At 39.9% G+C, this 17,888-nt stretch overlaps 1 protein-coding gene across 1 annotated transcript in view; it reads right to left on the reverse strand.

Annotated features, from left to right (window-relative positions):
- The window catches only part of SYNE2 (spectrin repeat containing nuclear envelope protein 2), a 255,816-nt gene that overhangs the window by 11,900 nt on the left and 226,028 nt on the right, over positions 1-17,888 (reverse strand). The window contains exons 95-104 of the mRNA XM_075192813.1: positions 15,729-15,887; positions 14,066-14,232; positions 8,437-8,599; positions 7,025-7,212; positions 5,924-6,074; positions 5,131-5,313; positions 2,994-3,131; positions 1,484-1,678; positions 646-925; positions 498-566 (exon numbers count right to left, since the gene is read on the reverse strand). Coding sequence (XP_075048914.1) covers positions 498-566; positions 646-925; positions 1,484-1,678; positions 2,994-3,131; positions 5,131-5,313; positions 5,924-6,074; positions 7,025-7,212; positions 8,437-8,599; positions 14,066-14,232; positions 15,729-15,887 — 1,693 coding nt within the window. The remainder of the gene's footprint in view (positions 1-497; positions 567-645; positions 926-1,483; positions 1,679-2,993; positions 3,132-5,130; positions 5,314-5,923; positions 6,075-7,024; positions 7,213-8,436; positions 8,600-14,065; positions 14,233-15,728; positions 15,888-17,888) is intronic.

Below are 17,888 nucleotides of genomic sequence, written 5' to 3' on the forward strand. Positions count from 1 at the left end.
AAGACTATATACACAAAGGGCTAGATTTACTAAACTGTGAGATGTTGCCTATAGCAACCAATCAGATTCTAGCTGTCATTTTGTAGAATGTACTAAACAAATGAATCTGATTGGTTGCTATAGGCAACATCTCCACTTTTTCAAACCCGCTGTTTAGTAAATCTAGCCCAAAGAGTCAATCAGTGTGTATTTTCATTGGTGCGAAGAGAAAACAAAAATTCTCTTACCAAGGCTGAGCCAGAAGAGAAAGAATTTCCCATTACTTTCCTATATCCCAAGCACATGACCAAAAAACCAGACTACGGAGGACTATCCTATTGAGTACTTGTTTTGTTATGCGCCACGATGGACACCATGGGATGTAGTTTGGGAAATATGGTGCGGACACAAAAGCAAGAGAGGAAAAAAACGTCGCGATGAGGGGACATGAGGTGGGAATAAGCGTGCATCACAGCAATAGTGCCAAGGTGAGACACATGCACCGGGAATGGGCCTACCAGAAGATGCTTGGACAGTTTTTGTGGTCATTATGACATAGGCTTCAGGATTTTCAGGAATTTCTACATCTGAAAGAAAATAATGTCATTTGTTTCCTCAAAATTAAGGTGACGCTACAGCCAATGACAAAAACAAAATTAAGTTTACCCGACAGAGGATTGTAGTAGGCTCCTCCGTCTTCATTCTCGTGCATAGAAGATCCACCGACATCCACAGTTGGATCCCACTCTAGAGGGATGGAGTCCACGCTGACCGGTGTCTCACGTCCAGACCTCTCATGCGGGAGGGTCGGGGGCATTAGGTGACACAGAGACTGATGGGATGTCTCTACATCGGGTAGCGTGGAATGCCAGGAAGAATTCTGGATCTCTCGAGAATCTTCTCCATCTGTATCGTTTTCAGATGTTTCTCGATCTTCTTCTAAACGCTTTATCGTGACAAGAAATAAAAAATAATAAAAAAGGGAACATTTATTTTTCCTATTTTTAATAGTTATGTATTTTCTCAAGACTTCAGATGAGGTTAGATTACAATGTAAAAGAAGAAGTTTGAGGGCCCGAACTGACCGTAGCAGTGGGTTTTATAGTGGGTCTACCTAACAAAGCACTTCTTTCCAGCCCTACTTTTATCCTAAATATCATCTCATAAATAGTACACAAATTAGATAAATTGCTGGTGTTATGTACTAATAATATACATTAACTTTAAAAATTGATCTGTCTGTTTCACGATATTGTCTATAAGTTTATTTTCTTGTTATTATTGTCTTTTTTTTTGTATATTTTTAGTTTACACCTTATACTGACCTTATGTTTCTCCTATGCATTTTATTTCTTTTACTGTACCCAGCATATCTGCAATGGATCGATCCCTTTGCATAAGGTTGTTTCTACTTCTGTAGCCATCATCTCTCTTCTACATCTAACTATGACCTGACAGCAAGTCAGTAACAACCAGACAATAGTTTAAATACAACATGGCTTACCCAGTCCCTTGAGGTCAGCCTTTCGTGGAATCGATATACGCGTCCAAAAACTTCTTGGCAATATCTGTGAATCTCTTCAAGCTCATCCTCAATAACCACAGCATCCATAGCCTCGCTCTTTTGGATCAACTGCTCCCCAAAAACGATCAACTGGTCGATTTTGTTGGTGTTCAGTGTAATTTGTTGTTTGAAACCCTAGAGCCCAGAGAGAGGTGTTTTTAGGATTCATTTTTGTAAAACTCTCTATACAATACAGCTGCGTCACCCATAGGTATATTTGTAAGCAAGAAATGTTAATGCACTATTAGACCAAAAATGAAATTTGCCTTAGTTCTTTGAAGGTCTTGGAAAGAACACAGATACATTGTATATAAAGTTATTGTGTAGGCAAGTACAGGCTGCTGTTCTCAATAATATGTCATTTTCTGGATAAAATGAGGCTACCTGTAGCGTTAAGTTTATTTGTTAAAATTACACATGACGACGCAGGACACAATTCTGTACTAACAGAACATAATGTACATACACAAAAAAGGCTCTGGAGTACACACAGCTCAGATGCATGTTTAAACGTGTCAGAAAAGCAGAACAGAAAGAGAACCATAACTTGGTTACACTGTAAGACGTTTAATTTGAGAGGACATTTTTTCAAAATTGTTCTGCAAAATATTTGCCTCGTGCTCCATTTGGTGGGGAGATTTCGCCGGCCTTAAAGCTGCAAAGTAGGCTTTTTCTTCCCTTTGTAAAACTGGTCTGTGGTGGTTGTATCGAAGTTTGACGGCCACGTACGTCAGTCTATAAACTGTAAAGCATTTGTGTTGTAGCTCTCAAGCTCGTTCACGAGGAGAGTATAATCTGGTCTCCGAGTTAGAGCCAGTCAGTGAGGAAGTTCCTAAATGGTAATAGGGGGAACTGTGATATCAAAGAACATGCCGAGAAGAGGGGCATTGTGCGCACTAAAAAAATATGCTAAATAAATGTGTTCTCTTACAGTTACAGTGATTTATGTTAGAAACAAATAAAATGTTTTTTTCTTCATGTGATGCAGCTTTAAGTGTTTCTAATCTTACTTCAACCACATCGCACAGCAAGATGAACTGACTGTCATGGAACAGACTCTACTTATAACCTATAAATTCTGAAAAAATTAACATTTACAAATACAATACAGAAAGGTATTTTGCAGAATGGCGACGCAAAAGCAGAACTCAAAGTTTGTATGGGTAGAACCTTGCACGTTTGCGACACAAGCTTAATGCTCATACATCCATTATTTAGCGATAGGCCAGCGACTCGTTGGAGTCTAAAGCACAGCCACCTTTTAGTTATAGCCTTATATGCATGTAGGAGGTTCCGCATGTTTTAATTTTTCTATTATTCCAAACCAAGGAGGACAAAAGGGAGTTCCTTTGACAGAAAACTTCTATTCAACTTCTATTGAAGGTTTGTGGCTCTTGTCCGACGAGAAAAGAATATTACCTGGACTAGCAGTTATGAGTCGAAGACTTACCACTAATTGTTGCATTTTCTCCTCAATGTCGCTCTCTGAGAAATGTTCCACATTCGTGAGCTGTAAGTCCATCTCCGTCAGCCAAACCAGGATGCTGTCTCTTGTCCCCTCAAAGTCCTCTCTCTGGCTGGTAAAGTGCTGAGGACACACAAATAAGTGTTTCAGGGAAAGTGACAGCTAAAAACACCATTTGTAAACACGACAGAGCATCTATAAGAGATTTTCATTTCCAGATTTTCATTTAAGCCTATTGTCATTTACACCAGTTTAAACATAATGATAACAATAAATAGAATATAGTTCACGACAAGAGTAACGGCGCTAAACTCCCAAAGCAATAAATTAAAGAACTTCAACATTCCGGAGGTGAGTGATCGCCTTTGTACGGCAAGTTATTACCAAGAAGTCGCACTTTATTTTTATTATTTTTGATACTATCAAATAAAAAAAGATAACGTAGCTCAGAGTAAAAGAAAAACAACAAATTATACAGCATATTAATATATTTATTTACTCTGTTAGAGCACATGCAACACAAATTTAAAATAAATCAGCGTGCACATGCAACAATAACTTACACTAAATAAACACAAAATTCAACTTTATTTTCATTATTAGATTATATCTGATTTATTTTACATTTGTTTTGCATTTTTTGCTCCTGGGTCACCATTCAGTTACCATCACCAGTAGCTGCATAAACAGGTCAGCTGACAATGGCAGCTTTAACACTGGTGGTTGTTAATGCTTCTGCCTTATAGCAGCCACACACTTTCCCCACCACTAGCTAGAATGGTTATCCCACTAATGTATGTACTGACTATTAATTGTTCCCCACACTTCTCATAGTGTAAACTCATTTGGGCAGAGCAGTCTTTACCTTCTGTTTTGTGGCATTGGATGTTATTTATTATGTATCAGGATGTAAAGCTGTGTGTAATATGTTGGGACTTTATAAAAGGATAATAATCACAATAATAATAATAATTTATAATTATGCCTCTCTTCAGAACAGTTTGTTTCAGTAGGGTGCGGGCGCCTGTTTTCAATTATCTGATTGTGTATAAGTATGAAGTGGGCAAAGCTAAAACAAATCTGTCAAACTATTAGAATGTGATCCTATAGAATAACCCTGCCGAAAACAGAAGATTTTGTTTTGGGTGAATTTAATAAAAGTTGAGTAAAAACCATTCTATATTATTTGCTTGGGGGTCCGATTCAGCGTGCCCCCCCCCCCCTCCCCCAGTGTGTATGAATCTCCAGCAATGATCGCCTTGCTTCTTCTTCAGCAGTGTTGTTAAAGCTTCTCGTCTGACAACTTCCGATTCATACAAATGGGAAGTTTCTAACTCATTAAAATGGGAGGGGCACTGACAACACACTGTCTGCTGGGGAGAAGCCCACCTAAGCATGGGGGGGGGGGGGGGTAGAACATTTCTGGACATCGAGGGACTCTCTGTAATAGGACGAGGATCATACCCCAAGTATTAATATTCTTTACTTGTTTTTACCAATAATGGGATTTATCCTTTAAATACTGACTGATCTGTAAACCTAAACCTCCCCCTATACCAATGGCCAGGACACCACAATATACGTTAATGGGTTCCCATGTTATACATTAACACTACGGTACTTAGTGAATTCATTGACTGCATTCTCATGAATATTTCTTCAGTCCTCAAAATATCTGCTTGCACTGCGTGGAAGTGGCACATTTAATCAATTAACACAGACAGTGATGCAGAACTTTATATCCAGCTGCGTCCTAGACAGTTTGTGGTTGTACTGGGAACCCAAAAGAGTTGGTTCCTAGTAGAATCTCTGACAACTAAGGAGAACAAAAGACAGATTCTGGAGCCCACCATATGCTGTATATATATATGTGAACGTTTGCACAGACTTCCTGCGATCACAAAAAGTACCAAAAAAAGAAAAGAAAAAAGAAAATAGAAACAAGGACTAATTAGTAACGAGTAATTAAAATACAGCAAGTTCCATTTTCATTTCCTTTTTCCCTTGCCTGGAACAACAATTCCTTCTGAAAAAATAATATAATAGTTTCCCAATAGCACAATATGCCATTAAAAAAAAATTTGTTTCATTAATAATAAATCTGTGTGTCCCCCTGTCTCACCTTCAGCCTCCTCAGGACTGCAGCCACCCTCTTCTGAAGCTGGTCCCACCTCTGGTTCCCTTCATGCACCATCTGCTTCAGTCTGCTGGCAGCGTCCGTACGGTTCTCCCTGGCGAGTCTCCGGTACTGCTTGTTGATCAGCTCTAGGTGTGTGAGACGCTCGTGTATCTGCCTCTGGAAAGCCTAAAATAAATAATTTCCAAGATAAACTAAGAAAAAAATATTAACGAACAACAAGAGCTAAGTGGGAATTATAGGCAATATTTTCAAGCAGATGTTTCATAATGTGGGAAAAATAACTGGAATAATCCCTTTGCCTAAGCTGAAGCCAGCAGACAATATGCACTGAGCTCACAGCATGGGGTGAATGAATTCACCAATCATCATCATTTATTTATATAACGCCACTAATTCCGCAGCGCTGTACAGAGAACTCATTCACATCAGTCCCTGCCCCATTGGAGCTTACAGTCTAAATTCCCTAACATACACACACACACACAGACTAGGGTCAATTTGATAGCAGCCAATTAACCTACTAGTATGTTTTTGGAGTGTGGGAGGAAACCGAAGCACCCGGAGGAAACACACGCAAACACGGGGAGAACATACAAACTCCACACAGATAAGGCCATGGTCGGGAATCAAACTCATGACCCCAGTGCTGTGAGGCAGAAGTGCTAACCACTGAGCCACCGTGCTGCCAATTCTCTTTAATAGAGTGGAAGGCCTTTGTCCAAAAGTGGACATACAGGAAAATAATTTGTATAAAAGCAATAGTCTAAATACTAACCTCAAACTTCTTTTGTTCCTCTTTGGCTTTTGTATATAACACATCAGAAGAATCTGGGGATGCTGCCATAGTTTCGGCATCTTTCAGCCACTCATCAAATCTAGAGTAGTCTTCCAGGAACTTCTGCCACAGACTCCAAGTTTCCTCAATCCTACAAAATATAAAACAAAGTAAGGGAACATCAGTGATCATTTAGAAGGTGCAAAAGCTAGTTTTATGATATGAATGTGCCTACTATGGTGCTGTGCACCTGCAGGTCTTGGTGGCTTTGTATGAGCAGAATTCGGCTGGGCAAAAGGCAAATTGGGGAGGGCTGCAAGTATATATATTTTTGTTTTAGCCTGGAAAAGCCTATATGACGGCTCTGTGAGCAAAGGTGGAGATCACTGGTTAAACTTCAGTTCACAGCCAGATTTGACCATATATGCGTGTCGAAATTTTGAAGAATCTATCATTCGACACTCAGGCCCCATTCAATCAATCCATTTTCAGACTGGCTGAGAAATATGACCAGCCCATGACCATGTTCTTAAATAGAGAGGACATTCACATTGCCAGTAACAGATGAGCATTTCTAAACAGGACCAGATAGTATAGGTGTATGGGTGTTCTAGCTGATCATCAATAAGCAGGTCCTCTCATCAGTAAGTATCATAATCATTTATTTATATATAGCGCCACTAATTCCGCAGCGCTGTACAGAGAACTCACTCACATCAGTCCCTGCCCCATTGGGGCTTATAGTCTAAATTCCCTAACACACACACACACACACACACACACACACACACACACACACACACACAGACACAAACACTATGGTCAATTTGCTAGCAGCCAATTAACCTACCAGTATGTTTTTGGAGTGTGGGAGGAAATCGGAGCACCCGGAGGAAACCCACGCAAACACGGGGAGAACATACAAACTCCTCACAGATAAAGTCATGGTCAGGAATTGAACTCATGACCCCAGTGCTGTAAGGCAGAAGTGCTAACCACTGAGCCACCGTGCTGCCTCTTTGTTCATACCAGATTTTACAAATATAAATTGCACATTTTGAGAAACAAATATAATTCATGAAGCCAGTGGGCAGCTCTTACCGAACACGTCTCTCCATGGACATAGCACAGATGTTTCTCCATCGTTTTTCAAGACTCCTGGTGGTTTGTTGGATGGACTCACACTCCGTTTCATTGGCGCATGCATCGGTGTCATGCAGCAGGCGCTCACAAATATTTAACACAGATGCAACCCCAGGGTTGTGCTGCTCAATGTCCTTCTGCAGGTCCTGAAAGTGGGATTAGGAACATTAAAACCAAAAGCACTTCCTAAAAGAGACCATTGTTACCGACATATTGGAATGTTTAACATTCAGGACAATATACATAACATACTCCATAAAAAGTCTCTTGGGATGTGGCAATCAAAAGGTTTTAATCCCAAGGACGCAAATTTTTTTGGCTACTGTTGCATAAGTTGCAGCGTGAGCGCGATGTCCATGTGAAACACTAAACAGGACAGGACCAGCACTTGGCTAAGTTGGTTTACAGAGAAGCCATGATGAGATCCCCTGCTCTGCTGAGTAACATTGAACTGTGACTTATATACTCCCTGCAAAACTGCAATTGTCAGGGTACGCGTTCCATACAGGAATTTCCCTCCCACTCTTGGCTAGAGAAGCCAAATACAAGTCAGATATTCTAGAAAAGAGTTTTACACCTTTTTTATAGCAATAGGCTCTGATAACTTTGGTTTTGTTCATTTTAAAATGCTCCAACAGGCATCAGTCGGTCCAGCCCTGTGAACAGTCTAATGTTTCAATTAGCTTCCGATTGGTCTCACCCTCACACACAAGGATTTAAGGGTCTATATAACAAGCCAAAAATGAAGGAGAGAAGGACGCATGTCCACTTTGTCCTCCATATTTGCCACCGGACGTCAGGTTTGCGTGTTCCTCTATCAGGGACCTGGACTAAGGAGTCGGGGTGGAGTAAGGGCACACATGCATGTTAATAAAATTAATCATCACCTTGCACCGCATTACGCTGATATCTTCCCTCCTCCCTCTACCAAATTCCTTTGTAACCTCTGAGATGGCCAAAATCAGCCCTACTCTGTTTTACCAGAGCTGAATTACATGTAATAACTCAAAATGACATATTGTCCCTCTCTGCTTCATAACTTTATTCAGATACAGTCTGGAGACAACAAATCACTTCATGGCCGTAAGGGCAGCAAGAATGGTGTGTGTGTATGTGTGTGGAGGGGTTACAATTATATTTAACCTTGTCCAATCAGAACAGCTTACTCTGGGGTTGATGACACTTATGATGGTTTTCCATGCACCAAGATTACCACTGGAAAGCAGCTTCCATTAGAACCCAATACCTCCCTCTAAACACTTTAAACTAGCAAATATTTTCCCCAAGAAAGTTGTATTAAGTAAACCATTAATGGACACACCAGTAAAAGAATGAACGTGCAAGAATCTGAGCTAGAAATATGTACTTGCCCTTTGTTCTTCAAGTTTATTGTTTATCTCCTGGTCATGGCAGATGCCGTAGATCACAGGCTTGGATAACTCCGACTCGATGCGAGCCAGCCAAGTGCGTAGGTTACTCATGTTCTTGTACAGCTGCTGGATGATTACCAGAGTCTCCTTCAGTTTCTTCACACTGTAAAGGTGGAACACAGGTACGAGTCCATTAAACTACAAGACGGTAGAAAGCATGTAGCAGCCTTAAAGTAGCTCTAATACCAACTTCCACATTGGCCGCTGTCTGTAACATGACTCACGTCCTTCAGGTCAGATTTTGTCAATAGTGGATTAATGAGGAATTTCACAAACCATTGTCTATTTGCAACACACTGCTGGCTGTACTCGTGCCCTGGTTTACGGACGGGGGCAAATACATATATAGAATACTATAATCAACAACATAGATTTACACTTGCCATGATGATAGTAAAATGAACTTAAAACTACATTAAAAGATAAAAACTGGCATCGCAAAGAACAAAAATGTCACAAAATTCAGCAGGAATCGCGAATGGGTCACTGTACACTAGAAATCCTTACATTGAGTGCTAATATTCTTTCTAAGCCTCCAATATCATAAAATCCTCCCCCCAGATATAATAGAAAATAAAGGATTTTGCAATGCCTTTATGGATTGCAACTGTGCAAAATTATTATTATATCATCAAAGTCCAATGCTGGCTTCTAAAAGTTCTTTCTTAACAGGAAGAGACACCTGCTGAATTCACATCTAAACGTGCAGTCCCGTGAAGGCACACACAGGATCATCGACATGGCCGTGTTCAGCGTTATTGAATAACATGAGCAATGAGTAACATTGTGACCAATGACAGGGATGTTAATATTTAACTCTCTTTGGAATATAAAGCAACATACAGTTACTGACTAATTAGAACTCAGAAGGGAGAGCAAATATTAAAACAAAACCACACATATTGCTATCATATGCCCACACCTAGTAATTACCCCTTGGACTGCAGAAAGGATGCCCCATCGAGGGACAAAATTGTGATAATACAAGCAACTAAGAGCTGTCTGCAATGATGTCATGCAAGAATTTCCCTAGCAGCAACAGAATAATAATACAAAAAAACAAGTAAGCAAACCATTGTCTCTTACATTGTAGTTTCATTTCTAGAATAAACTAAAAAAATAAAATATTAAAATGTATTACCGTACAGTATAGCCTTGTGCTAGTATAAATTTACTAAACATAAAAGGAGAAACACATGTATTTCTGCAGTGCCCAAATTGTCCATGTTGCAGACCTGTATAACAGATAGACAGCAAACATATGGAGATGCCTTACCATATAAGCAGAAAGGAATTATGTCCTTGGAATACACTGAATTAAATAAAATGGCTCCTGCATGCTTCCCCAGGTATGATTAGAGAAGTCCCCAAATCATTCATGGCCGTGAGAGAGAGAGAGAGGAATCACAGGCCTCATAACCTGCCATTTATTCATATCTCTGCACACAGCACATACGAGGGCTGCTGGTAACCCATCCCCCCTACACAGAGCTGATCACAGAGTATGCGCTGCCTAGGAAGACAGGACCAGCCATCAGTAGACATAACATTGTACTTACTGTGTGAATTCCTTACTATGTATCTCCAGGAGTTAATACAACATCGCTACATAAGCGAAGCATCCTCAGGGAAGCAGAATCCCCTCCCCATAGCATGGCCTACTTAATCATTGGTTCAGCAAATGTGTTCATATGAAAGAACCGCAGTCTATGGCATACACTGTACTCATCTAATCTCTGTATTACTCTTCCCTACAACAATATTCCCTATATTATTTCATTTTAAGCATTTGCAACAGCGTGAAAAGCATCAACACGTAAAAAAAAAAATGCATAAAAAAAAATGGTATATTGAACACTTACTGTTTAGCAAATTAATAAAACTCTCTTAGGTTGATTTTGCTTATGACTTAATGAGAATCAAAACAAATGCAAGAGCATTTAAAACTGCTGAATACTTTCCCTCATTTTACAAATTATGGTCCGAGCAATCTTTCTTCCCAGCATGCTTTGCTGACAGGTTAGCCCTTGATCACCTTTATTTGTCTTATACAGTGTACTATTTTTTTTATAGGCTTTGAATATATTTGTATGTACTTTTGTTTGGTACCTTGTATTGCACCATGAATATCTCTATGTATCCTTTATTACACACTGTAACTTTTTACTTTATTTCACATGTTCATTCATTTTATGAATGTACAGCTAAAAAACATATTTAGGAAAAGAAAAAAAAAAAAAAGAAAAAAAACCACGCAACTGAAAAATGTTAAAAAAACCACGATATTCTAACCCAAGTGCAAACAATTTAAGCACTAGCAATGCTGAATATAGTATTTTATAAAAGAATTTTTTTTTTTTTTTAACTTTTATAATTATGACAGTACTCATCTACAGCTAATAGGTCATAATTGTAAATTTACAGTTACTGCTGTGTTTGCCAGTGGCAGCAGTACTAAACGTATTAATTAAGCCACAGGAAGAGAGGAACTGGCCCTAAGGTTGATGGTATAATGCTCCCTGTTTGGACATCTGGCTGCAGAGACCTGCTGAGCGTCACTTGACTCAGAGCCCAATGATGCTTTGTGGTCCAAGTCTTTTAATCCGGGCTGTAAGTAGAGGGGGCACTTTTATACCGCTGCAATGCTAAAATGTTGAGCACTTCCAAACACCAGAATGCCATCACACAGCATCTGTCAGCAACATGCGATTTCATATTTCTCCTACCCAGACAACGTTTTAGCCGGATGACCTAAAACCTTAAAACCTGTGCAAATCACAGCCTGTGCCCCCACACTCAAGAGCTCCACCTACTGGTTTAGACATGCTACAGCCACTAATCTCTACACATTTTAACATTTTCCAATCCATGAACAGATTTAAATAATAAATAAAATAAACGCCTAGAATACAGAGGAAGTGAAAACAACTATTTAAAAAAAAAAAAAACAACAAAAAAACACGTATTGTTTTCCTCATTGTATTATTGTCTTCTTATAAACACAACACACCCAGTCCTCAAAGACGATGTAGGAACTTTGATGTAGGATTAGTCAACCAGACAAGCTGGAGGTGTGGAAGTAGTTTTGCCAATACTGTCAGATTAACCCCTACAGAGCTGAGGCATGAAGCAATAATCTAAAACAGCAATAATGTTCAATTTTAAAGTGTACCCATTGCATTCAGAGGGCCGGAGTCATTAAAGAGAGCAAACCCCAAAAAATAAAAAGGTAACTTTGCACTTTGGCGCCACCATGTTGCATTGGAGGGAGAGGTAAATTTAAAATATGGGGTCAGATTTATAGTTGGGGTAGGACATGTCCTAGACGAACTTTAAATTTCACTTTAAAAATAAAGCTATCAAGTATTTGTGTGCTACATGAAAAAAACAGTCATTACTTCCCTTACTTGCAAAATAATAAACTAACTTGCACCCCTTGCATTGTAACATGGTTTGTCCAGGAGCAAAGTTACTCCTTTTTTATTTTGCTTTGCTCTCCTTAATGACTCAGGCCCAGAGAGGGTAGGCAGCCATTTTATGGGCTTAACCAATATTAATGAAAATGTACCTATCAATCCACAAGGAACATCACCGAGGCATGAGGCACTATGTGTCATAACTGGTTTCTAGTAACGGATATCCTTGTGCCTCAATGATATCACTGAGATAAAGGGCACAGTGATGCCACTTGTCACTCAATAAATTGCATTCTCAAACATTGGCACAGCTCACAAAATGGCTGCCTCCACTGCATAGAATTGTTGGGTTCACTTTAGATCCCATAATACAAAAAAAACTCATGAGGCAATTTTTAAAGTGCTATTACTCCACTAAATAAAAAAAATACAAAAACATAGTACAAAACAATAGTAAATCAAACATAAAAAAGTAAACAAACACAATAGATATGGAATATAAATGCCTTTCAAATGTTAACTATTATAATTCAATAAAAGCAGATGTTTGACCTCGGTGTTTTGTATGGATGGCCATTCAGTGACTCCAATCTCCTGCTTCCCCCCTCTCCCCACCCTTTTGTACTGCATCAAGCTCCACTCAGTAATCAGACCTGACAATTCTTTTCTGAATGGCACAAGCCCTTACACACGCAGACAATCCATGTGAGCTGCCATATGGCCAAGCCGAGCCTGATGCCACAAGCCAAGTGAATCACATCACTGTCTAAGCCCACAGCCAGACTATAGACGGGCTCACCAGCTTGACTGCACTCCTACAAGTTATATATGGGTCTTGTTTACCTTTGAATTCCTCTAAAGGCAGCATTACAAGCAATTACATTGGAACACAAAGGAAATCTACTAAATGACAGTAATTACATCAAGATATTTTTCTGAAGAATACTTTTAGATGGGACTTAACAGAGGACAGCTGAAACTGTACACAAGGTCAAAAAGGTAGCACCTAAAAAGTGCAATTTTTATAAACTGAACACGTTTTTAAAATATAAACAAAACACTTCAATTTCCAGCACATATCAAGGTGCACACTTACTATCTGCAAACTAGAAGGGCCTAGGTTTGCAGAGATGGAACGATCTGAAGAGGTGTACTATGAAAAAGTGTCAAAGTCCAAACTCCCTCACTTGAGAACACACTTGCCAACTTTTCCTCGTTGGCTTCAGGGAGATCCTGGGGGAGGTGGGCGTGCGGGGGCAGGGCTTGACTAATCGCACCATTTGGCCCCGCCCCTAAACGAGTGTCACAATTTTGGCCAATTACAGCAGGGGGCTGTAATTGGACGACACGATATTTGCGTCATTAAGCCTCACCCCCCCAACTTATCTACTGTAGGGGCGAGAACTGGAAGGTTGCCCTGCTCTCCCGTGAGACCTCCAAGAAATGCAGGAGTCTCCCGGACATTCTAGGAGAGTAGGCAACTATACATTAAAGAAAAGCAGCTAATGAATCTCTAGAGACTGAAGTGTCTTTTACATTTCTGTCTCCATTACTGAAGTCCTGTTGTCTTACCTGTCAGTCTTTGATTAAATCTTGGTCTCCATGAAAATGGCCACCTCCATAGGCATCAATACATGGACATAGGACACAATTTCTGAACTGTGTCATCATGCCACAGATGGCGAAGCCAACCACGTCTTGTACTGGCTCAGCATCAGGGAGAATGCCAGACTCTTCAAGGAGTTAGGGAGATCACCCCTATTTCAGGGAGTCTCCCTGACATTCAGGGAGAGTTGGCAAGTATGCTTGAGAACCGCCCCTATTTTTAAACATTTAAATTTTAAAATACAGCTCGATTCAGCCCCACATATGGCTTAAATTAATCATGGAATGAGATGACCATCTCTACTAATTTACATGTGGCACATGTCTGTTATTAGCCAATTAAAAACTAGGGCGCTCTTGTTGGGAGAGGGTGTTTGAACCGTACACGAGTGCACTGCCTCCTACTGGTCGCACTTAAGCCCCATCATTCAATCTGTGTCCCCCAAAATGCTGCAGGAGAAAATGCATTCAATCACAGATGCAGACTACACTTATTCAAGTGAAAATGATCCTATAGTAATAGTAACTCAATTTGAGGTTTCTCTTACCGTGAACCAATCAAATCAAACAGGTGCTTCCAGCGGTCATTAACTTTATTCAGCTTGTTTTCAATGTCTGTAGACCGGGCCTTGTTGCTGGCAATGATGAGCTGGTCTCCAATTTGCTTCAAGTGGAGCTTATTTTCACTAAAGAGATTAATTTCTTCCATACAGTCCTAAAACATGAAAATGAACTGGATTGGCGAGAGCACGACAATTATGTGCAAAAAAGAAATTCATCCTAACAATCTGGTTTTGAATGGAGAATTATCAGTGTCTGCTCTGATTTATAAATTGATTTGTACACTGGATTCTCAGTGTTCTAATGCCACGTTAGGAGGAATTCTGAAATGTGAGAAAGTAATCTAGAATAAGATTTATGATGATCATTCCCAGAATCAATGTCATATCCAGAACCATTACCCACTGACACTTAAATAAATAAGTAAAAACAAAAGCACAAAAAAAAAAAAAAAATCACTATTCAAAATTTTATATATTTCCTTTATAATAAAATATTGTTCTCCAGTACAACCTACAAATTAAAATTATATACAAAGAGATTATTAACAATAGATCTACAGTCATAACAGCACAGTCTTGAATACTATCAGTCAGTAAATGTATCAACAGACCACAAAAAAACCCAACAACCACCATGATCAAATAAAGTCATAAGAAACGTAAAAATAATGAATTAGAAAAAGCACTGAAAATGCAACACCCTACCTATACTACCTTACCCTACCTACAATCCCTTAGATTGTACGCTCCTCTGAGCAGGGCCATCTCTCCTCCTGTTTCCACCACTTCTAACTCTGCTCTCCAGCTACTTAGCCCTCCTCCTCGAGGGTCCTCCACCCCACGTCCACTCTCGCTCCCTCCTCCCCCCTGGGGGTCTCCCTGTCTTCCGCGCCCTCCTTCTTGGGCCCCGTAGTTTGCGGATCCTCCCTCCCCCTTCCCCGCCCTCTCTAGCTGTGCATTGAGCGTACTGAGTTGCTGTGTTTACTGTACTGTGCTGTCTCCCATTGTATTGTGATTTTGTTTGTCTCTGTACGGCGCTGCGGATGCCTTGTGGCGCCTTATATATAAATATTAATAATAATAATAATAATATACTACTAATGCAGAGTATAAACCACACCCGAAGTTTTGGGTATGGCACTGAAATTCCAATAACACTGGTCTTTAGATGGTAATACTACTTTCATGGATTAGAAAGAAAAGTGTCAGTAAATTATAAATGGTCAGTAGAATTATTTTCAGCCAGTGTCTTTGAATTGTGCAGTCCCATAAATTAAATTTGCACAGTTGCAGAAAAAATATTGGACAATATGTTTTGCCAGACTATTCCCCAGACTGAAATGGCTGATAATGTAGGGAAATCATTTGCCATTAGCTACAAAAGGTATAAGGGGTATGTGTGCCTTATATTTATAAAACATAATATTATATAATATAATCCCCGTGGCATGTCCTGCCATACTTTGTGCTGTGGTTATATGAGATTCAAGGCGGGGACAGGCTCACCGCCATAGAGATGAGCCAGGAATGGGAATGCAAGTATATCAAATATACATAGCCCCACAATAATTAGTATAATACTAGTCTTTGGCGGAGATAGCCTTTAATGTAAGAAATCATATAACTTACAATACCCAGGATCACTTACCTTCTGCAGTTTCTCGATCATCTCCTCTATGTTAACATCAGCAGTTTGCAATACTTTGCCCTCCATCTGTGTCAGCCAATCACACAACTCCTTGTTCTTCTCATTAAACACGTTCCAGGCATTGAGCCGGTCTTCTATGTCCTGTTTCCTCAGATTCACCTACATTGGATGGGGGGGCAGTACAGTTAGAAGCGCACATGTAATTAAAGATTAAACGAACCTGTAATGATGGCTCGTTAGTAAGTAATAGGATACTTGCATGCACTCATGACAATCAGTCTATGTAATCTGCCCATTCATTTACTTTTTTTATTCAAAGACTCTTTAAATTCTTTAGCAATCTGCTTAGAGTCTATTCCATTCATTTACTTTGAGCCTTATTGGTGTCACTAATTTCTAGGATATTACAGGCTGAATATTGGTGCAAACCACAGAAGGGAATTAACAGTTGAACAACATCTGATGACCACAAGCAGCAATCTTCATCTACAGCATCCAGAAATGGACTATTATATAAACACCACTTTACAGTTGACTGAACACAGCACAGTCCTCCTTTATTCTTAATAATGCATGGGAATAATCTGCCTGCTTCTTCATCACAAGACAGAGCAAAACAAATGTGGAAGCTGCTCCTTTAGCATCTCGGCTGCATCAGGAACCATTCCTTCTGAACACCCGAGATTCATCCTCCACTGCAGATCGGTGGCCACATTTCTGTAGTACATAGTAGTCGTTAACGTCACTCTTCTGGTGAATCACTCACTAACGTTGTGGAAAGTTGGAGAAGAATGGTGAGAGTGCATTGCACAAGTTCTATATTGGCACGGTAACTGTGCAAAGAGTTTTGATGGGGTTTCTAAAGTTTGAAATCTGGATCCTCTTTATTCCAATACATTTGATGACAGACATGATGAGGTAACGATGCGGGATTCTCTCCTTCCCATTTTCAGTTTCAATCATAGCAGCAGATTCAATTAGCCGCGAGGTGCCACTGGAAACCATCTTGACATCCAGCAGCGCACCTAGCCGGCCAATACGGTACTAAAATCTACACTCCTTTTCCCTCGCACGTCTAATAGCCTAGTAAAATCTCCAGTCCAATGGGTCTCCTTGGAGTGTTCCGGAGACACAACGCAGAACCTTGCGACCAAGTGAATTCCCCCATATCATGTATTCCTTCCTACAAGCAACAATGCTGATGTCATCTGGCAGAAAGAAATTATTGCTCGTTTACTTTAGATGCAAGGGATAAATCATCACAAAATGTTTCTCCGGAAAACTGTTTGGAGTTTTAAAGGAAACGGCCAAACAATTAACAACAGCGTGCCCCTTCCTGGGACTACATGTCAATTATCTTTTTGCACAAACAACAGCTTTTCTAAGGGACTGAACACTTCTGTGTGGTAGAGAATTGGAAGTGGTGGCTCCAGGTCCTATTGTTGTTCTCAGCTTCTTTACTTGAGGAATGGATACGCTGCATGAAAATACAACAACTTTCCTGTTCCTTTTTTTTCCCTTCTATCTGTTGCTGACTGGTAGCAGACCCTTTTCTCTTCATCCAAGTGCGCACAAGAGGCACAGGTTTTTCAGTTTACATATAATCTGTGCAATAACTTAAATAGGGCTCTTCACATGAACGTGAAACCAATATTGGCTATAAACATTGAAGTGACCATGTTAGTCTGTGACCATCAATTTTTGTTTTTTTAAATATGTTTTATTAATAACCTCTTATTTTGAAAAGCGTTACAGAAATTCTTGAGGTACTTCAGAGACATAGTATATGCACATAAAAATACACTCTCCCACAGTGCTTTTACAATAGGAAGTTAACTATGTATTAAACTGGTACCAGAAATATGTTATTTTTTAAATTTCAAACAGTGGGGGGAGTTGAAGACAGTGGAAAAGAAGGCACAGGATTATAGGAGGGGGGGTGGGAGTGGATTGGAGGGAAATGTGGGAGTGGGAAGAAGGATGTTCATGCATCAAACAGAAGGGAACAGTCTAACATGGTAGACCTATTCCAGGTCCGGTTCCTGTTAAAATTGGAGCAAAGGTTGATTGTGCTAAGAAGCCCATGGGGACCAAACTTTATAGAAGGAGACGATGGAGCCCCTCAGTATACTGGTTATGTGGTTCCATCTAGTAGATATG

Source organism: Mixophyes fleayi, chromosome 12 (genome assembly GCF_038048845.1).
Source record: "Mixophyes fleayi isolate aMixFle1 chromosome 12, aMixFle1.hap1, whole genome shotgun sequence".
NCBI lineage: Eukaryota > Metazoa > Chordata > Amphibia > Anura > Limnodynastidae > Mixophyes > Mixophyes fleayi.